This window comes from Astatotilapia calliptera, chromosome 16, assembly GCF_964374335.1.
Source record: "Astatotilapia calliptera chromosome 16, fAstCal68.1, whole genome shotgun sequence".
Classification (NCBI taxonomy): Eukaryota; Metazoa; Chordata; class Actinopteri; order Cichliformes; family Cichlidae; genus Astatotilapia; species Astatotilapia calliptera.
This window is the reverse complement of record NC_137437.1, coordinates 5,048,269-5,069,236: the sequence shown is the minus strand read 5'-3', so window position 1 is coordinate 5,069,236 and position 20,968 is coordinate 5,048,269. Positions and strand designations below refer to the sequence as shown.

Below are 20,968 nucleotides of genomic sequence, written 5' to 3'. Positions count from 1 at the left end.
ACGAAGAACAGGCCCCAGGTAAAGACCTATAGTAAACGTTTGACCTCTGTTATTGCCAACAAAGGTTATGTTACAAAGTATTGAGTTGTATTTTTGTTATTGACCAAATACTTATTTTCCACCCTGATTTACGAATAAATTCTTTACAAATCCTACCATGTGGATTCATGGATTTTTTTTTCACATTCTGTCTCTCACAGTTGAAGTGTACCTCTGGTGCAAATTACTGACCTCTGTCATCATTTTAGGTGGGGGAACTTGCACAATCGGTGGCTGACTAAATACTTTTTTGCCCCACTGTAGGTTACTTGAAAAATATGGCAAATAACATAGAAGGAAAAGAATAATTATGCCTAGCTTAGGTCTCTGTGAAAACCAAATAATATTATGAAATCCATAATAATCTGTTTTAAACAGGATTAAATGAGTAAATATATGGTGTCTTCCTCTCTTTTGTGCCCATGTTTATTAGAATTATTACCAACATTGGACAATCTTGCTGGGTGGGGGCATTCGGTGGGGGGGCAGCAAATTTTGAAGTGTGGCTAGTGGCCCCCTGTGGCCCCCCCTTGGTGGCGCCCCTGCAAACATATAAAGTACTGGAAATATAATTTTACAGCAGCTATAAAGACGCACGTAGAGACACAAGATGCTGAAAGAACCTCAGTCAGGACGTGCTGACCTGTCCGGACGCGGCGTAACTCCTCGTGTGTTACTTACAGTGCTGAAGTTCTTTTGGTTCTCGCGGACTCGCTGCATCTCTGGAGTATCCAGGACTGGTACATAGTGAGACATGGTCTTCTCAGCCTCCTCTTTGTATTTTTTCTGTTTGGATGATAATACAATTTGTGATTTTTTTTATATATGCTAATGATTTATCCTGATGAGAGTGGTGGCTGGGTCAGTTCAGTAACCTACCTGGCTGACGATGTTCTTCATCTGCTGAGCATGGATGATGTCAGGGGTATCGATGACAGTTGTGTAGCTGGCTCTGTCCATCTCAGCGGTCTGCTTGTACTTAGACTGGAAAAGAAAAACAGCCAGTCAGCACTGATCATAAATGCAGCGGAAAATATTAACAGATGTTCCTTTTAACACCGGACGTGTGCTCATAGTTTCACCAAACGTTAGTTTTATTTATTGTACCATTCTAGCCTAGTTCTTGTCTTCTGAGTTTTTGATGCCTGTTTTTATGTTCGTGAATACAAATTGACCTGAGCTGTCATTTTGTATTTACTCAAGTTCTTTCTTTGACTTTGTTATTTGTGTTTACTTCCTTCACTGTTCCCTTGTATCTGTGTGCTGTCTCTATATTTAGCATTTGTCTTTTAGTTAGTTCCCATTTTCCTCAAAGCTTGATTTTTCTTTGTGCATTATGTAAGTTTACTTCCAATGTTGTCATTGTGCTGACTTTTTTCACCCGTGTCTCATTCCCCACATGTCTCCCCTTCCCTAATCAGCCTCAGCCTAGTGTGAAGAAATAGCCCTCTCATCAGCCCAGTCTTACTCTGTCTAGTCTAAATGTTCGACTTTTGTTACTCTTGGAATCTTTTCAGTCCAAATTAACCTGCAATCACTCTGATTTTTTTTGTCTTTTACATAAATAATTAATTCATAATACCTTCATTTCATATCAGGGGCCTGCAGCTCACATTCTGGAAATCACTGCTCCAAGAAAGCGATGCAAAAAACATTTAAGATTCAGACCTGACTGAGGATCTCCGTGGCATTCCTGGCTCTCATAAAGTCTGGGGTGTCTGTAGCCAAAGCCAGCATTCCCTTGCCCTTGATCTCCTGCTCCAGAGACTTTTTGTACTCTCTCTGTAAACACCAAAAGTTAAAATTTTTACACATGATAATGTTACTCTAAAAAAAACACAAAACGGGGTTTCTACTCATTCATACTGAAGAGGGCTGCAAAACCAGAAATCATGAGGGGTCAGAGAATAGAGAAAGTTAGCAGAATCTACGTAACGGATGTGGTAACAAGACTGAGTGTGAAGCTTGACACAGAACTGAAAATAAAACAACAGCAGTCAGCAGTTAGAGACATGACATAAAATAGACTATTTCTACTTCTTCAGTTTGTTCATTAAGTCATCATACATCTATCTTGCAATCTACAAATCAACCTCAAATGCACTCAGAGTATATCTTTTCAAAAACAACACTACCGACAACAACAAAACAATTAAGAGATCTGCAAGCACCGGGATCACTTATGAAAAAAGATAAAGTCATTAAAATTCTATAAAAATTCAACATTGCATGTTTGACTTGAAAAACAAGAGAAGAGAAGATATGCTTTGGGTACAACTGAGGCTGATTTTTGTAGGATTCATAACACACAAATAAATATGAGTACAAGTGAAAATCATGGCAAAATTAAATAGGGTGCAGATGAAGGTTAGGTTATGGTCATGAAACACAAAATACAATGATGGGAAATTAGTGACATAAGAAAGCAGGGACAAGAGGACGAGTGAACCCAACAGTCTCACTTTTAGTGCAATGGTGAAGCTTAGTTAAGAGGGGATAGGATTCATGAAGAGCGAGATTGTTGGAAGTCATTCGGATGAGAGCGTGATGTTGTTCGCATCACCTCTCGGTCAGTCGTACCTCACACAGGATTTGAGTGGCATTTCTTGCTCTCAAAAGCTCCGGAGTTTCCTCCAGTACAGTTAGACCTTTACCCTTCACCCCCTCCTCTAGATCCTTCCTGTACTCTTTCTACAGGATGGAAGAAGAACAGAGAGACTGCAGAGAAGGGCACACAGGCAGGCCAGGCCAAAGCACACAGACAGACAAACGATACAGTCGGCAAGTTCTGCTGCTTGCCTTTAAAAAGCTCAAAGTCACCAAGTCTTTCCAAGTTACGCAGAGACACATTCACTGCTTTTATGTATTATCATTACAATCGGTGATATTGTTACAGAGAAAACTGGAGACGTTGGTGATTTTGGCAGGATTCTAATGAAAAAACAAGTTGAAACACATTTAATCAGAAAGAGCAGAAACAAAATCTTCATTAAAACAACAAGGAAATCAACAAGATGGGAATTCACATCAGCATTTCACCCTGTTGTTTCACACAAATGATTACATGCATGCAGTCTTGTCACATAAAGTTGGTGGTAAGCTACTACTTGGTGAAGGACTGTAAAATGAAGATCTATTCAATATCAGTTGAGTACTTTACTGCTAGGAAGACACATGATGGCTGGAGGATGGGTAGGTCATTATTATTCTGTAGACAATCATGCAAAAGTTAATAATAAACTAATAATACTGCAAAAGACAAACTGGGAAGGGCTAAAAAAAGTGGTGAAAAGAAAAAGAGACCGATTGTGATGTTGTCTTAGTACGATTATGAAGCTTGGGTGAGGTAAATAGGAGACACCATCAGATGTAAGTTGTCCTTTAGTTACCTCACTGGCTATTTTGGTGGCGTGTCTGACATGAATCATGGCAGGGGTGACCTCCAAGCCTGAGAGGTTCTTTCCCCTCATGTACTCCTCAAAGTCCTTCCTATAGTCTTTCTATTGGTCACAGAGATAACACAAGGGACAGACAGAGCTCAGATAACCACATGCAAGCAGTGCTGGTTCACAATGCAGCTCCCTTCATTCTTGTTTGCACCATTCTGCTCATGATAGCACCCATAACTGTATATCTGATGTCTGTAAATGTGTCTGAGTGCATGTGTGGAGGTGTAAGAGGTGTTTGTTGTGAAAAAGGAACTACACTAGGATATCGTATTGTAATTAAAATCTATAAAGCAGGCTCCAGGAAAGAGGCCAAACACATACTTTACTTTGACATCTTCACAGGAAAATAACCTGTCATAGCATTAAGTGAACAATACAGAAGTTTCCGGGTGAGTTTCCTTTCAGCGCATTTTACACTGCCACAGTATTACAATAGGACGACTGTAAAGAGCTACTGATGTGAATTTTCTGCAATTTAAAACATTTTGTGACTATAAAATTACTGAATTGCAGTTTTGGTGTAATAAAGTTACTAAAGGCATTGTAAAATGTTTTTCCATACTTTAGAATCATTCTGTAAGCATAACATAAACAATGGCTTTGCATCCAACTAGCAACAAGAGGCAACACAATACAAGTTAATATAGCGCTTAAGGAGGCACTAAAGATTTTAAGAGAGGTCTGCAATGGGAAAACGTACTGCATCTGTGCGTACTTCATTGGCAGAGGTTAACAGAAGGCTTATTTACCTGACTCTGCATGTGCTGAGCCTCCTTAGCAGTCACATATGTGGGTGTCTCAAAGTCCAGCATAGGTTTGCCCTTCTCCTTCTCATACTTCTCCTTGTATTTCACCTGTAACGACCCACACAAACATACTCAACTGTCTGCAAAGGAAAGACACACTGTGGGGATATCACATGGTTTCCATTCATTTCTGTACGCTGGGAAAATCAAACAGAAAAGCTGTAAGGTGTATCCATCCAGTAAGATTCAAGACAAGTTAAATTACTGTAATTAATGTAAATGAGAACAGAAAAGAAAAGCTTGCACGGCTCTTCACTGCGACTGATTATGCAATCAAGGTATTTAACAGTGACTTGATATGAGAAATGACTCCCTGGAAAGAAAACTATAATACCAAATATGCTATATCATAAACAATTACAAAATGAGTATTTTTTGTTTTTATTTTATTTTTTATTTTTTTAAAATATCAATTTTAACAGCATTTTTAAAACACCCCATTAAAATTGTTACAGTATAATAAACATAGAAAGTATTATCAATTCAGTTCAATTCAATTTTATTTATATAGCGCCAAATCACAGCAACAGTCGCCTCAAGGCGCTTTATACTGTAAGGTAGACCCTAAAAATATACATACAGAGAAAAACCCAACAACAAACCCAACAATCAACCTGTGAGCAAGCACTTTGGCGACAGTGGGAAGGAAAACTGTCTGACACAGTTGAAACCCACAATAGTGTTTTTTTTACTGTGTCGAGTGCTCGTTGCCCCACGGGAGTATGAACCACTTACGTTACTTTGAAGTTCAGAAGCCTCCTTGTGATGGAGCTGTTCGGGTGTGTCGGGAATCATGTGGTAGTGACCCTTACTCTCCTCAAATTTCTTCTTGTAGCAGTACTATGGGGGATTCCCAGTAAAGTAAGGCAGCTCAGTACAGCGAATCATTACTTAGCAGAAAATCCTCATAGTTTATGATAGAAAGAAACATAATAGCATTTAAACATAAGGGTTTTTAAAGTTATGTTAAAATAATTGTCAATCTACAAAAGGCAGGAAGAGGAAGTCGGTGTTAAGTGAACATTAATAAAAGACTAGTTTTGTTTGAACTACGGAGGAAAAAAAGTCACTGAAAAGGTTAAGAAGTAGAGGTTATAGAGGGTGATAGTATTTGGGGTCAAAGGTCAAAAGTGAGATGGGTAAAGATCACTACCAGATGAGGTCAGAGAATGATGGATGTCTTTTATGATGGAGCTTAGTGCATAAATCCATGAGATGGTCAGCAGTTTGCTACATTTTGCCGATTGTTACTGTGAGGTGATGGAAACAGAGTTCAGCACACTGTGCAACGAAACCAAACTCGCTCGCTGCAGCTTCCTGTTTGGGAATGTGAGAGGGTTAAAGGTTAATAGTCACACAGGTAGCTTACGTCGCTGGACAGCTTGCTGGTGCTCGTGATGTGCTTCATGGACAGGGACTCGGCCATGTCGGTCACAGGTTTGTGGATCTTCTTCAGGTCACCCTTGTACTTCACCTGTGTGTTATATTGACAGCAGTCACATTAATTAGACACTATGGTAATATATAATGGGCGATATTTGTTTGAAATGGTGAATTTCACAGAAATGTAAAGAATTACTAGGATACATTTAGTTTGTCTCTGTTCTAGTAACAACACCAGGATGCCAAAATCAGATATTGCTTTACTCCCATAGATAAACCAATCAGACAAACTATACAAAAGTATAACAACTGTGGAAAAAATGAATGATTTTTTTGGCCTATGATAAAAACGGTGTGAAGTGATGATAAGATACGCGAGCACCCACCTCACTGGCCAGCACACTGGCTTCCTTGAGAGTCTTGTAAATCTTACTTTCCTTCAGGTCATATTGAGGTTTCTTTCCTTTCATCTCCTTATCAAACTTCTCCTTGTACTTCACCTGTTCATTAGCGTAGGATATGTGTACAAGTTAGTTTATGTATTGACTGAGAGGAAACCAACATCAGCCGACGTCTCCATCATAGTAAAAAACAACTGAAGGACAACAGTTTTTGGATTTGATTAGTGACTCAGATTCCTCGCAGATAGTTTTATAAAAGCTTTGCACAGGCTCTGCGCCACATTTTAAGTATTTAATTTGTTTTTTCTTTCATAAATATGTTGAGCAGTAATGAAAAGTGTGTAATAGATTGGTTGCAAATGTAAAACTGATTCTGATGCATTTATTAACTTTAAAGTTGATCAAACTGATCAGACAAGATGCTTTGTACTGTAAACATAAGCAAATAAAGCATCCTGTAATTCACATAAACACAAACATGAACTTCATATATAATAAAATATATATGGAAAAGGTAAGGCGGTGTGGTTGTGGACGCAGGTCAGGTGTGGTTTGGCTCCACAGGTCAAACCACTTTAGAGTGAAGGCAGAACACAGGAACACGTTTGAAAAGGTGTGCTATAAAAACATGTGTATATCTAACAGGAATTGTGGCTAACTTTTCACTACTGTAACCGTATTCCAAACTTTTAGGAGGGCCTACACCACCCCTTAGGATTGCGATGAAAATGGAGCACAGCACGGTGAACTACTGGACATACACATGTTTTTAAGAACAATTCAAGTTCATTTTTAGAAAAGCCTTTTGTCACATTCAGAAACAAACAGACATGGAGACTTAAAGGGAAATAATGGGAAAAATCTGAAAAGACAGTTTAAATAAACACATAGTATTAGCGCCAGGCAGCTAATGCAGTAACGCTGTTCTCTATGCTTAGCAATGAGGCACATCTTGTAATGGAAATATAAAAAAAGCAGAGGGTGGACACTGCAAAGAAAAGAAAGAGCAAATCAAATAGGAACTTTGTAAGATTTGATTTGTGAATCAATATTTTCTCAAAAGTTCCAGATGTTTATCTTAAAGGCTCAGTGAACCCTGTATTCAGCCAGTCTGTGGGTCAGCAGGAAGGGGGACAGAGAGACAGAGAGGACAGACAAGCAGCAGCAGTCCGTCAGTTTTAGGGCATAAACCTCCTTACATCACTAGTCACCGCACTCATTTTCTTAATGTGGCGCATCAGGGGGGTATCATAGGAAGCTGCTCCATGGAGGGAGGGCTTATCCTCCACCTACAAAGCGCAGTGAGATGGAGGGATGAGAACACACAGACTAGGATGTTATGGAAGTAGACAGAAGAGGAAAGAGATTAAGGTTGAGAAGAAGAGTTATAGTATTGAAGGATGGAGGAAGAGGAGGACAGGTATAAGGATGGTGGTGGGACATGTACAATGGTATGGTTAAACATCTATATCTACTTTCATGGAGTAACATGGATTATAATGCAGGATGGCAGAGGAAGCGCAGTGGAAGAGCTGCTAGTTGTATCATTAGGCCAACACGACTGCTGCTAAGCATCTACCACAGCACTACTAGTCTGCTAATATTAGCTTGTGGAAGCTGATCTGACAGTTAAAATCCAGGCAGCTGATCTTTCCAACTGGCTGCCACCTAAATAAATAATTAAATGAATGAATAAATGAATAAATGAATAAACAAGGGAAGCCTTTTCTATGAGATGACAATCGTTGCGACCCAGTGGCAAAGGAACCCGACTGTCCAGGGCTGGATGAGACAGGTGAGCAAATTCATTTAGTGTACCTGGCTTGTCAGCTTGGACACCTCAGTTGCCAAAGCGATATCTGGGCGGTGGGCTAGAGAGCCTCCACGGCTGGCCTCTTCACGTGCTTTCTCACGGTAGCCAATCTGATGGGCACAAGACCCGACAAGAGTCAGTTGATCATGTAGAAACTACAGTACAGGGATGGGTACTATTGGGATGCTCCTTTTTTCTCTTCTTTTGTCTTGAGTTGAGCCTTTAAACACATTTACATGTACTGAGCTGGTGAGTCAGTATCAGTGTACTTCATGGTTACCTGACTGATGAGTTTAGCAGCCTGGGTAGCCTTCTTTATGTCAGGACGGTCGACTACAGTAGTGTAGTGCAGGCTGGCTTTGGCATCTTTCTTGTAGGCCACCTGTCCAGTTGGACAAAATTGGAAATGCAATATAGTAAACCTGACTTCCACATCCACAGACAACTATGAAAAGCTGAAAAAATTACCCCCAAGTCCAACTACCCCAACTGTTTTAGCCCATTTGTGGAAATGACTCACATTGCTCTGATTTTTGGCCACGTCCATGGCATGCTGAACATCAGGCGGCACAATCATGTGGTTATATATGGACTTGCCCTTTTCCTTCTCAAACTTTTCTTTGTACACTTTCTAAAAAGATAGAACAGCACATCAAGCCCAGCTGCAAACAAACAGTCCAGGGTTACACGCTGGCTGAGCTCATTTTGTGAAACGCATGTAATAGTAAGACAGTCATACCCCGCTGACAAGTTTGTTGACTGTCCTGCTGTGGGCAGTATCACGAGTGTCGGACAGGGTGGTGAATGAGCCGGACTGCATTTCCTTCTTACTGGCCTCCTTGTATTTGCTCTGATGAACAATAAAATAAAGAATAAAAACATTTAAAAACTCATAAGTTTTACCTAAGGGTATACTATATATACCCTATAGTACAGTTAATTTTTTGCTGAACAGTTCTTACCTCTGAGGCCAGAACACGCACAGCCTTGGCATGGAGAATTTGAGGAGTGTCCAGGACAGGCATGTAGTGTCCCTTTTCCTTCTCATACTTCTGTTTATATTTCACCTGGGATGGGCAAAAGAAAAAAGAAGCAGTTTAGGACATTAAACATCACATTCTTAAGCATCACTATCTGGCCTTTAGTAGTTTTAACTAAATATGGTGTCTCTAATAAAGAATGGGGAAACTTACCTCACTGGCCATTTCAGCATTCTTCATGCACAGTAAGGTTAACTTGTCATCGACCACAGGTATCACGCAGCCCTTCATGATCTCTTTGTCGTACTTGTACTCAACCTGTTGGTAAAATATGGCGGTGAAAAAAAGAGAGCAACAGTGCTGCATGTTGCTAAAATGACACACATTAAAATAAGAGGTCCCAACTCACATCGCTCTGCTGCAAGGAGTTCTTGGCAGCATTGACAAAGTCGGGCCTGTCCGCTGTCCAGATCCACTGGTTCTTGGTTGCTTCATACTTCTTCTTGTAGTCAAGCTAGAAATATAGCAAAATAAAACAGAATCAAAAACTGGATGTTAGCACAAATTTGGGTTTAAAAATGTCATTTGAAAATTCTGGCACTCGAGATGCTCACATTGGTGATGTTCTTGTAGGCCTCCTTAGCGGCACGGATCTCGTGAGCTTCGGGGTCAATGTTGATGTGGGCCTTGCTCTTTTCATACACCTCTTTGTACTTCAGCTGCAAGACACATAAAATATACAAAAGTACATTTTGTATTTTGGTTTCCTGTGCCAGTGTATGAAAGAATATTTTAAAAGTGCAGTGCAGACTTACATTGCTGGTGATCTCCTTGACCTTCTTCATGTGTTGTTGGTGTGGAGTGTCATAAGGTAAGGTGTAAGCCTTTGCCTTGGTCTTGTTATACTCCATCTTGTAGATGATCTAAGCAGATGTAGATAGTAACAGGTGAAATTTAAACACAAAAAAACCCACTGCTTCTTCACAAGTTCTTGTAAAAATCTAAACATAATAATAAAAACCTTGCAAACCCAACACTTACATCACTGATCTTCTTGCTGCGTTTGTGGGCCTCATACTCAGGAGTCTCCAGAACAGAGGTGAACTTGTCCTTGGCACGTTCATACTGCTCTCTATACTTCCACTGATAGAACAAGGATAATGTGAAAACAAAAGAAAGTTAGCATCATGCAATGAAATTGCTGCTGTATTAATTTGCTTGTCTTTATGAATTTTTTTGTTGTTGTTGTCTTTATGAATATAACAAGCAACTTCTAAAGTGGTAGAAAAACTGTCCAAGAAAACATCGAAAAAGTCTTGCAGACACTATACATATACAACCCTACTGCAGATTTTTTAAAAAGTCCTATTTCAGCTTCTTAAGAGTCAGTTGAGATGATAGCGCTAATTTTAAAACATCGCTAGCGTTATAGCATATTATAGCTAATTTTAAGGAAAAATTAATTACTTTTTTTTTTCTTGGATAGCTTTTAAACACTATCGGAGCAAGTTGGCTAGCATGTAGTTATAATTAAATCAATATGCAACATCGACTGAGTGAAACAAAGCAATGGAAAAGCTTATAGGCATGCTCGATGAGAGACGTGCACGTGCACAGAGGGATGCATTATTCATGTGACAATAGAGACAGTTAAATGCCTTACCACCATCATGAAAGTCTGCAGTGCCCACATGGTTTAAGATGTTGTATGTATGTATGTATGTATGTATGTATGTATGTATGTATGTATATATATATATATATATATATATATATATATATATATATATATATATATATATATATATATATATATATATATATTTGATTTATATATATATAGTTTAACATAAGAGAAGACTCTGTGATTGCTATTTTGGTCAAAACTAACAAATTCCAGGAGAAGCTATAATGTACTAAATTTTACTGCATTTCTGACTTTAGATACCAAATTGCTCAAAGGCAGTTGGGCAAACAGTGTTAAAGCTTCGGTAATGAATTGCCCATGAAGAAAAGCAAATGAGCGATGGAGGGATTAGAGCATGGAAGAAGGATGGACTATGTGGGAGTTAAAGCCACTTTTAAATGGAATGACTGGATGGAAAGATTTTCTGCAGGATGGGGATTTTATGTGATAAGACCTTGTCCACAAACAGCAGGGAGGAACAAAGTCACCTCCATCTATGACTTGAGTCTTATGATATATAACACATGGTCTATTTTGTGCCTGTTTGTGGACAGAGATCAAAGTTATCATGCTTCCCTTCTCTCTTTGTTTACCTTACTGCCCATAGTGGTCTGGTAAAGGGCTGTGAGGATGTCAGGGCGGAGTAGCTCATTGCAGCCACCCTTTAGTAGATCCTTTGCTCTGGATTTATACATTTTCTGTCCACATACACAATGACATACACACACACACACACACACACACACACACACACACACACACACACAGCATGCCATAGTTGAGGACACAAAAGGAAAACAGCAGTAACATGGGGGAGGACTGGAGAAGAACTCCGGATCCAAGTGTGACGATGGTGCTGTCTGTCCTTATCTGTGCCCTCAGAGTGACAGGGATGATCATCTACAGCGAGTGTGAGACGATCGGCTCAGTGGATTGAATTGTTACTGTGCTAGTGATTAAACTGTCATTTCTGATGGAGCAGATGAAGGACAACACTGCATAACACTCAGCATTCCAGCTGCTGTTTGAGTGGCAGTTCAACAGCAACCTGTGTGGGACAAAATGAAGAAACTGATACAAAAGGGAAAGAATTTTTTTTGAGTTGGGAGCTCTATAAATGCCATGCGATGTCCACCATCAGCAGTCCTGCTGACAACCTCATGCACCGGTGTCAGGGCTCTTCGGGGACCAGACCGGAGGTGGCAGGCCGGTGGTACAACGTGACCAGGGCGTTTACCTGGCTCATCTTCCTGTTCTCCCTGGCCAGTTGATATCTAGGATCATCTGTAGTTATGGTGAACTTATCCTTGGTCTTCTCATAGTCTGCTCTGTAAGCCCTCTGCTCAAAGTGTCAGAAGGTAGTTAAAAAGGAGTCCCCAGAGAACAAAATGTTTCATCTCGCGTCATGTGGATGAAACATTTTAAGAATTTAAGGAAGGTAAAAACTGACTGATGTAAAGAACAAAGGGAAACATTTTAAACACTTGACTTTAAGGGTAAACACAAAAACAGTCAGTGATAAACAGTGTAGGCAATTATAAAATACTACAGTGAATTCCTGTTTTTTTTTTTACCTCCACGCTGAGAGTCCAATAGAGAAGCACAGAAAAATAGAAATGTGGTTAACTGTTTCATTTGATTTACAAATGCGTTAACAAACTAAATCCAATTTTTATTTATTGCTGGAGGTTAAAGAATGACGGGACTCACATCGTTTATGAGAACGGAGGCTTGCTTGGCGGCTTGGAAGAATGGAGTGTCGCTGGTATACTTGAAGTTGCCTCTGTTCTTCTCAAAGGAGGCTTTGTACAGTCTCTGCAGACAGACAATACAACTTTTATTAAGAAAATACAGAAACTATACCTCGATACTGCAAATCATAAACAGGTGCCATATAAATAAAAATGAAGCTTAATGTCACTGATGCTTTACCTCACTGTAGAGCGTCTTGTTCCTCTCAGCCTGCACCAGCTCAGGTGTGTCCCATACAAAGCAGCCAATACCCTTCAGCCAATCCAGGTCCTCCTTATACTTGACCTAAAAAAAACACATAAAATGAGATTAAATTAAATTGAAATGTTGTGTAGTGTCTCAGTGCTCATTGTACTGAATACTCTTTAATGAACTGTAAACATTTTACCACACGGTGAATAAAGTCACGAGTACTCACGTCACTAACGTTACCGCTGACAATCTTGCTGAAGAAGAGTTCGGGACGATCGGGGATGGACTTCCAGGTCCCCAGAGAGCTAATATACTTCTCTCTGTATTTAACCTGATAAGAGAGGAAAAAAACAGTAGATGGAGATGCAAAAGCTCAAAACATGTACATTTATAAAGACATTTATAGTTAACAATGAGCCAGATCATTTCAACTGCCGACCTCGCTAATGTCATCAGTGACCCTGCGATGGTAAGTGATGTCCAGAGCATCCTTGACTGTGTGGTAGTGTCCCTTGGAAAGCTCAAAGGTTTCTTTGTAGCGCAGCTGAAGAAACGAAGGAGAAAACGTGTCATATACATTCATCAAACACACATAATGTGATTTATAGCATCTACAATTTCACACTGACTTGTACAGTATTTGTGGTAAAAGGGTAAAATCAGATAAACAGATAAAGAATATTTATATTTTGACATGGGATAAAATTCACTATTAGTTAATGAAATCTCTTAAATTTGACTGTTTTCAGTGGAAAAATTATTAACAAACAGTCTGACTCCTATAATTCCTGAATGCATAACAGTTTCAAACTAAATCACAAGTTTCCTAAATGAGCAAACTCACATCACTGGACTGCAGGTAGGACTTCTTGGCACGGATCAGGAGAGGTGTGTCAGCAATGGCAGTGTACCGGTGTTTCATCTTCTCATACTGTTCTTTGTATTTGTTCTAAGGGAAGAAACGATTGAGACAACACCTTAGAAATTGGCTTCAGAGGAGACTGCAATTGCTGTAATTTCAATTATTTTGGCAAAGTATAAGAGTATATAGAAAGCAGCTACAGTAAATAGTGTAAACAAAATAAAATACAAACAATTTTAGGTTGAGGTTTCAGTGACAGCGGCATTAAATGAGAACGAAGGATCAGACTTACATCACTGTAGAACACTTTCATTTTTCTAGCATGGCCCATATTTGGAGTATTGATTTCTGGAGTGAAATGAGCTCTTTGTTTGGCAGCCAGATCTACGTACTGGTACTGTAGCAGAAGGGAAAAAATATTGATTAGATTATCAGGAAAGACACACACATACATATAATAGATTCAGTTATTCATGCTGTTTATTTGAGCTTGCCTGGTTAACCAGCTGCTGGGCCCACTTGACTCTCCGAATGTCCACAGAGTCTGCAGTTGTGGTGACTTTGGCCATGTCCTCCTTGCTCTGAGCTTTGTAGATCAGCTGGAAAGAAACAGAGCGAATGTCAAAACGTGTGGCTTTTGTTTTTTAGAATATACTGCAAGCTCATTTTTGTTTGGAAAGCAGATCACATGAAGCTATAATACGATGAAGCACATTTAGGAAACCAACTCACGTTGCTCATGTGCGTCTTCAGCTCAGTCACACGCTTATACTCAGGCGTGTCCAGGACCACAGAGAATTTAGCAAGGTTCTTCTTAGCCTCCACTGGATAGCTCACCTATAAGAGAGAAAAAATAGTTTATATGAATGATGCAGATGCCTGAATATGCATTGGAAAGGAAAAATAGGAATCCATTCTATCCAAAAAGACGTACCCTGAATTTGGTGACGTCGCGGACACGGACCATCTCTGGGGTGTTATACAAGAAGCAGCCAATGCCTCTCAGCCACATCAGGTCCTCTTTGTATTTCAGCTAAAAACACAAAACAATTAAAAAAATTATTTTAAAAAACATCTTCAAACTCCACCTTTTGTTTTAATTTTATTCTTTACATACGTCGCTGGTGATCTCATTGACGTGGTGGTAGTGCATGAGCTCAGGCGTTATGGGCAACGATATCAGCTGGCCTCTGCTGTTGTAGTATTTCTCTTTGTAGCACAACTAGGGTAAGAAGGGAACAAAAAAAGTCCATCTTACAGCATGAATTTTAAAAAAAAAGGACATGAATGTTGTAATCTGTGGGTGCCCGTACGTCACTGAGGTGCTCCTGGTTCATCTTGACTTGTTTAATATCAGGAGTGTCATAGGTTGTGTGGATCTTGTCCTTTTGCTTGTGGTAAGTCTCACGATACAGACGCTGGAGGAGCAAGAAACACATGCACAGCACTGTTTTATGCAGCATTTAACATCCATCACAAGGAAATGAAACATTAATCTACAACAGTGGGTCTGGCTTAAGTATAACAGCTGTGTGTCATCTTACTTCATTGATGATCTTGTTAGCCTTCCTTGCAGTGACAAAGTTGACACCCTCTGGGTGAAGAGTGTAGCCTTTAGCCTTCACCATCTCATAGGCCTCCTTGTATTTCACCTGCAAGGATAAAAACAAAAGTGTGTCATTCAGAGACATCAAATTACCGTAAAAATAAAAAAGTTCTGATCTGCCCAAGCGTGTGTTTGACTTACATTGCTGGAGACAACAGTGTTCAACTTGACCTGCTTGATGAGGGGGGTGTCATGAGGCAGTGAATAACCGGTTGGCATGAAGCTCTTGTTAGCTTCTTTGTACCAGTTCTAAGAGAAGTCAACACACATGATGAGAGATGTTGTTAAAAATTTTAAATATTGATACTATGCAATATATGATAATAATTGTTAAACAATCACACTGAATATGAAGGAACGTTATCTTACATCACTCTGGATGTAGTTGGCCAGACGGGCTCTTTCTGTTTCAATGGTAACAGCAGGAGCGGTGTTGGTGCCCTTGATATTGGCGTTGTAATCATAGCGGTAGTGCAGCTGGGAAAACAAATGGAAAAAAAAGATGAGATTTGCGATCTTACTTCTTTTCGTTTGTAATGTACAAAGAGAGTGTTAACAAACTACTGAGCTAGCATGAATCTAAGACAATAAAATCCCTTACGTCACTCAGGTTCTGAGCGTTCTGCTTGGCGGTCTCGTACACTGGAGTCTCCGTCACCACTGAATATTCTTTGAAAGCATCTTTGCCTTTGGCTCTGTACTTGTTCTAGAATCAAAAATGAAGCATAGCAATCATTTGTTAGGACAAAATCCTTATAAAGGAGATGAACTAAAGTTAGAAACTTAAAACAATGAAGAGGATGGAGAATGAGTGTGTTGCTTGGGCTAACCTCACTCTGAAGATTATCAGCGTTCTTGACACGGAGGATCTCTGGCGTGTCCCAGGCATAGCAACCAATACCTTTGAGCCAGTTCAGATCATCCTTGTAGAAGATCTGGGGAGAGGTAAAATGTTGTGGCTGAAATTAGTTTCAGTGCATAGGATTCAAGAATGTAGCTATTTGATTTCTTTTACATACAATAAGGCAACAAAACATCCTGACCTTTCATATTTTTTAAGAAATAAACAAAAAAGGAATAGAAAAAAACTCAGTGTGGTTTAACTGATTTTCAATATTCTCACAAAAATGAAAAACAAAAACAAATAAAATAAGAAAAAATATAAAATGTAAACATATAGGATCATAGCACAGAGAATGATAGAGCTGACAAAATAAGCAATAACAAGCACAGAATATCAAAGCTGAGGACTGCTACTTACGTCGCTGAGCTGTTCATTGACTTTGCGTGCCTGCACATACACCTGCATGTCAGGCATGCAAATCCACTGGTGCAGATACTTGCGGTAGTTGATCTCGCTGACGGCATTCTGGGTACTACGGGCAGACAGGATATCCAACATGTCTGGGGGGATGTGGTTCTTGGCCTTGGTTTTCTCATAGTTCTCCTTGTACAGACGCTGCAATGATGGAAAAACAGATGGTTCTTTCAGTTGTCATATGCACAATAAAATCTACACAGGGATGCATGTTTTTGTAATATAGAGCTAATCAAACAACACAGCCGCTCTATTGCTCATCAAGAGAAATGTCAATATGTGGAAGGTGTAAGGGCAAAACAAATGGAGCTTACATCTAGGACGAGTTTTCCAGCTTTGACGCAACGAGCAGTTCCAGGATCGTCCTCCAGTGACTTGGGCAGGCTGTAGAGAGATTTGAACTTCTCGTAGTCCTCCTTGTACTTCACCTGAACGGGAGAGAGGATTCATATTGCCTTGTAAAGATCAGAAATTGAACATCATCATAACAATAATATGAAATAAAAATTGAAACGTACATTGCTGAGAATAATCTTCTGCTGTTTAGCGTGCTGCAAGGCGTTTGCGTCATGTGGAATCTGGTAACTCTTCGCTTTGATTTTGTCCCAGGTAGAAGTGTAGTTTTTCTGTTGATAGAAAAAGCCAGAACGTCACCATAAACATGTCATTTACAGATATCTATCACTTCTTATCAGTGACAGGAGGACAGACATTTTTACTGGATCTCCACTTACGTTGCTGAAAATGTATTTGAAGTTTTGGCATCTGACGTAATCGTGGGTATCCAGAACCGTGGTGTAGATGTGCTTCTCCTTTTGATAAGCCTCTCTGTAGTTGAGCTGTCAGTGATGAATGTTTCATTAATCCACTCAGTATGAGTTCAAAACTGAAACACTAATTTTGTAGTTTTTAAAAGTGCAGCTCACTCACCTCACTGGCCCAGGTGTGGCCCAGGACAGCAGTCACATAAGACGGGGTGTCTGTCACAATGGAGTAATTGTTGAACTCCTTCTTGGCGTTCTCTCTGTATTTAAGCTATACGGGAGCATATTATATAAGTACATTATCAAACACAAATAGAAAAAATCCAAATCCCCATAAACACACACACAATTCAGGAATCACATGTTTTTACTCACATCACTTTGCAGGTCATAGGACTTCTTGGCACGAAGAATCTCTGGTGTGTCCCAAACGTAGCAACCAATACCCTTCATCCAGTTCAGGTCATCCTTATAGAACACCTATCAAATGACAATAAACCCGGACAACATTATATATTTGCTTGCAGATAGAAACATCTATTAATGTGGGACGTGTAATAACATTTCTGGCGTTTATATAAATACAAAGATAAAAGATTTTGTATAATGTCTAGATAATGCTTCATGTAATACTTCATGTAATACAAGTTTGTACGGGATCTCGCACAACAATCAGGCACAACCAGGCGGCAGACGTGCACAGAAGAAGGACCTACATCACTGAGGATTTCGTTGGTCTTGCGGGCACGGATGGCGTCCTCCTGTTCAGGGTGGCAAGTCCACTGGTGCAGGTAGGTGCGGTAAAGGACATCACTCAGCATGTCCTGGCACCGCTTAGCTACCTGGTTAGCGATGATGTCGGATGGGATGTGGATTTTGGTTTTGGTTTGATTGTAGTCCTTCTGGTAGACCCTCTGTTTAGACACACACGATAGAAACTTACTGATTAGCGATGCAAAAGAGATTAATTTGAAATAAAGTTTACACGTATTAAAAAATAAGTTCAATCCACAAGGGTAACTAAAACACTTTGATAAACAAATAAACGGTCAGAATACATATCTATTGACCTTAGGATGAGTTAGAAACAATAATAATTAATTACCAATTTACACAACCGCCCCCTTCTCTATTCTTATATGCAGTCTATGATCTCAAAAATAAAATTAATACATTGAGACTTATTGATTCTATATACTTGTAATACACATATAGTGGCATCTAACATATTTTATTAATCACCATGTTTTTCTTTCAGCTACTCCCTTTAGGTATCGTCACAGCGGATCATCTGACTCCATCTTACCTTGTCCCCAGTATCCTCCTCTGTCACACCGACTTACTGCATGTCCTCCCTCACTACAACATGAACCTCCTCTGAGGTCTTCCTCTTTTCCTCCTGCTCGGCAGCTCCATCATATGTACTGTCCCTTATCGGCACGTAGCCAAACCATCTCAGCCTTGCCTCTCTAATTCGACACCAAACTACTCGACTAGAGCTGTTCTTCTAATATACTCATTTTTTTTCCATCTATCCATCAGCGTCACCATTCTCCAAATCCTATATCACAGCAGGCCTCACTGCTGTCTTGTAAACCTTCCCTTTCAGTCTTGCTGCTATCCTTCTGTCTAATGTGTTTTATTACCTCTGCTGAGGAGGTTATGTTTCAGACATATAGCACAACTTGTGACAGACAGACAGACAGACAGACAGACAGACAGACAGACAGACAGACAGACAGACAGACAGACAGACAGACAGATAGACAGATAGACAGATAGACAGATAGACAGATAGATAGATAGATAGAATTTTATTTCGGACATGCAAATATAATTGAAATAACAAGAGAAAAAACAACTTAAAAATCATCAAGTTTTCATGTATTTTTGTAGAAGCTCTTTTATTTTAAAACTTTGCATAAAAATTCTGCTGCCTTTGTTTGTATTGTCAACATTTAGGAAATTATACTGTTGTATCTGGATTCTGAATATTACATTAAAATTTGTATCCAGTTATCACGTCACATTTGAGCTCTGACCTCACTTTTACATTTCACATCTGCCTTTCTTGCAGGTGGGCCCCAAAATGTGTTATATCTTTTAATGATATAATATGTATTATATAGTACTTTGAGTATCATAGTATTATATAATAACTTCATATTGTTCCTACATAATGTTTATACAGTCAAAACATCAACATCTGTCATGCTCCCTTTATTTGTATTTTACTGCACTACAAAGTTCTCATAGTATATTTAAAAACAACAAAGAAAACCAAATTATTAGATACAAAACACAACATTGTTTCCTTTTTTTTTTTTTTTTTTTTTTTTTTCTAAATGACATCAGAAACAGCAGTATGCGACATTACGTGATGGCAGAGCTTCAGTTCATCCTTTGTCATTTTTTTTTTTTTTTTTTTTTTTTAAATAAATAGGACAGAGGAGACAGCAAACAACAAAGAGCAACATAATAATAGAGAAAACAAAGCACCATCACAATAAACTAGCTAGTCATAGATATCAGTATTTACTAAGTAATAAACGATATTGTGCAGCACGCAAGATAGACAGCGCACAGTGTGCTTTGAGGCAGCAGCCAAGAAAGCTTTAGTCCGCGTCTGTGAATACCCATGTGTGCATACCTGTGTGGATCAGCATGCTTGCATTCCAAAGGTTTCTCCATGTAATGATCTGCTAGGGAGTGTGGGGGGGCCACAGCCCCGTCCTCCAGGGTGTGAAGCGGGTATGGAGGAGATCAAAACTCCAGACATCCAGAGGCCCCCAGAACACAAGAGACCATGGAAGACCAACAGAGGGGCAGCCGCGCCACTGTCCCAGTAAGAGCTGAGGAGAGTCCCAGATGAGGGCTCGCCCAGCAGCCGCGGAGCAGAAGTCAGGGGGAGTTGCAGTGACGCGCCCGTGAGCTCCGCCGGCCCCCAGCTGCGCCTGAGTGACCGAGCCCTAGGCCGAGAGGCCGGGGGCACCCCACCTCCAAAGGGGCCCGAGCGAGCCCCAGGCCCCAGGCCCCGACAAGCGGCCGCCAAGGAGTGAGCCGGTGTGTACCCGGACGCCCACCCCCAGACACAAAGAACCACCAACACACCGACACCTGAGGGAGTCCGCCACCGGCAGGGGAAGTGGTGGTGGGTGGAGATAGGCCTCCAAACCTTGGAGGGCCTGAGGTGTCCCCAGAGAGGTGGCGTCTGATACCCAACCTGACATATAGACACAGACATACAGGCACACACAGACACAAACATCCATTCCCACCCTCATGCTCTCATATGCACTCACTCCACACTCAACCAACGTGGAGACAGACATAAAGAGACGCTGTACACACAATCACACTCCCCAAGCGTACTCTACAAACCGGGTCTAGGTACCCTTGCCCCTGGAGGGGGGAATTGCACCCAGACCCAGGTGGTGTTACCCTTTTCCCTGCGGTGGGGAGAGGCAGACCACCCCGACTCCGCAGCAGCAGGGAGGCCCCACACCCCAGACCGCAGTCGGACGGCCAACTCCTCCTACTAGCCCTCCCGCTCCAGCAGGCCGCAGAGAATGGGGGTGGGAGAAGACTCCAAACCTCCCTCCACCCGCTCATTGTAGTGTTGATGCATATGTGTTCTAAGGTGCAATTAAAACCCAGGAGGGGTTGTTTCCTTAACAGTAAATACTGTCCAGAGAGTGAGCTGCCTCTTTGAGTGCCTGTTGTTACTAATGGTTTCTTATTTCTCAGTGCATTGTGTAGTGGTGTAGTTTTTTATACTGTACTATATTTTGTAGTATCTCACCAGTGCCTTGTTCTTTTCCTGGTGTCCACAGCGCATCACTTCAGGGAAGTCCACCAGGGTTCCAGCCATGTAGTGACCTTTGGCCTTTTCGTGGGTATCCTTGTACTTGACCTA

At 40.4% G+C, this 20,968-nt stretch overlaps 1 protein-coding gene across 1 annotated transcript in view; it reads right to left on the bottom strand.

Annotated features, from left to right (window-relative positions):
- neb (nebulin) overlaps positions 1–20,968 on the bottom strand; it is a 69,081-nt gene that overhangs the window by 9,910 nt on the left and 38,203 nt on the right. The window contains exons 83-127 of the mRNA XM_080291026.1: positions 20,855–20,965; positions 17,769–17,966; positions 17,428–17,532; positions 17,219–17,323; positions 17,023–17,127; positions 16,807–16,914; positions 16,603–16,716; positions 16,232–16,429; positions 15,801–15,905; positions 15,572–15,676; positions 15,340–15,447; positions 15,112–15,219; positions 14,909–15,016; positions 14,678–14,782; positions 14,482–14,586; positions 14,299–14,397; positions 14,097–14,201; positions 13,859–13,963; positions 13,657–13,761; positions 13,347–13,451; positions 12,942–13,046; positions 12,729–12,833; positions 12,491–12,595; positions 12,269–12,373; positions 11,152–11,256; positions 9,913–10,014; positions 9,687–9,794; positions 9,486–9,590; positions 9,281–9,385; positions 9,085–9,189; positions 8,854–8,958; positions 8,631–8,741; positions 8,412–8,522; positions 8,172–8,273; positions 7,897–8,001; positions 7,278–7,367; positions 6,064–6,177; positions 5,664–5,768; positions 5,030–5,134; positions 4,238–4,342; positions 3,429–3,539; positions 2,620–2,730; positions 1,708–1,821; positions 919–1,023; positions 721–825 (exon numbers count right to left, since the gene is read on the bottom strand). Coding sequence (XP_080147152.1) covers positions 721–825; positions 919–1,023; positions 1,708–1,821; positions 2,620–2,730; positions 3,429–3,539; positions 4,238–4,342; positions 5,030–5,134; positions 5,664–5,768; positions 6,064–6,177; positions 7,278–7,367; positions 7,897–8,001; positions 8,172–8,273; positions 8,412–8,522; positions 8,631–8,741; positions 8,854–8,958; positions 9,085–9,189; positions 9,281–9,385; positions 9,486–9,590; positions 9,687–9,794; positions 9,913–10,014; positions 11,152–11,256; positions 12,269–12,373; positions 12,491–12,595; positions 12,729–12,833; positions 12,942–13,046; positions 13,347–13,451; positions 13,657–13,761; positions 13,859–13,963; positions 14,097–14,201; positions 14,299–14,397; positions 14,482–14,586; positions 14,678–14,782; positions 14,909–15,016; positions 15,112–15,219; positions 15,340–15,447; positions 15,572–15,676; positions 15,801–15,905; positions 16,232–16,429; positions 16,603–16,716; positions 16,807–16,914; positions 17,023–17,127; positions 17,219–17,323; positions 17,428–17,532; positions 17,769–17,966; positions 20,855–20,965 — 4,956 coding nt within the window. The remainder of the gene's footprint in view (positions 1–720; positions 826–918; positions 1,024–1,707; positions 1,822–2,619; positions 2,731–3,428; positions 3,540–4,237; positions 4,343–5,029; positions 5,135–5,663; positions 5,769–6,063; positions 6,178–7,277; positions 7,368–7,896; positions 8,002–8,171; positions 8,274–8,411; positions 8,523–8,630; positions 8,742–8,853; positions 8,959–9,084; positions 9,190–9,280; positions 9,386–9,485; positions 9,591–9,686; positions 9,795–9,912; positions 10,015–11,151; positions 11,257–12,268; positions 12,374–12,490; positions 12,596–12,728; positions 12,834–12,941; positions 13,047–13,346; positions 13,452–13,656; positions 13,762–13,858; positions 13,964–14,096; positions 14,202–14,298; positions 14,398–14,481; positions 14,587–14,677; positions 14,783–14,908; positions 15,017–15,111; positions 15,220–15,339; positions 15,448–15,571; positions 15,677–15,800; positions 15,906–16,231; positions 16,430–16,602; positions 16,717–16,806; positions 16,915–17,022; positions 17,128–17,218; positions 17,324–17,427; positions 17,533–17,768; positions 17,967–20,854; positions 20,966–20,968) is intronic.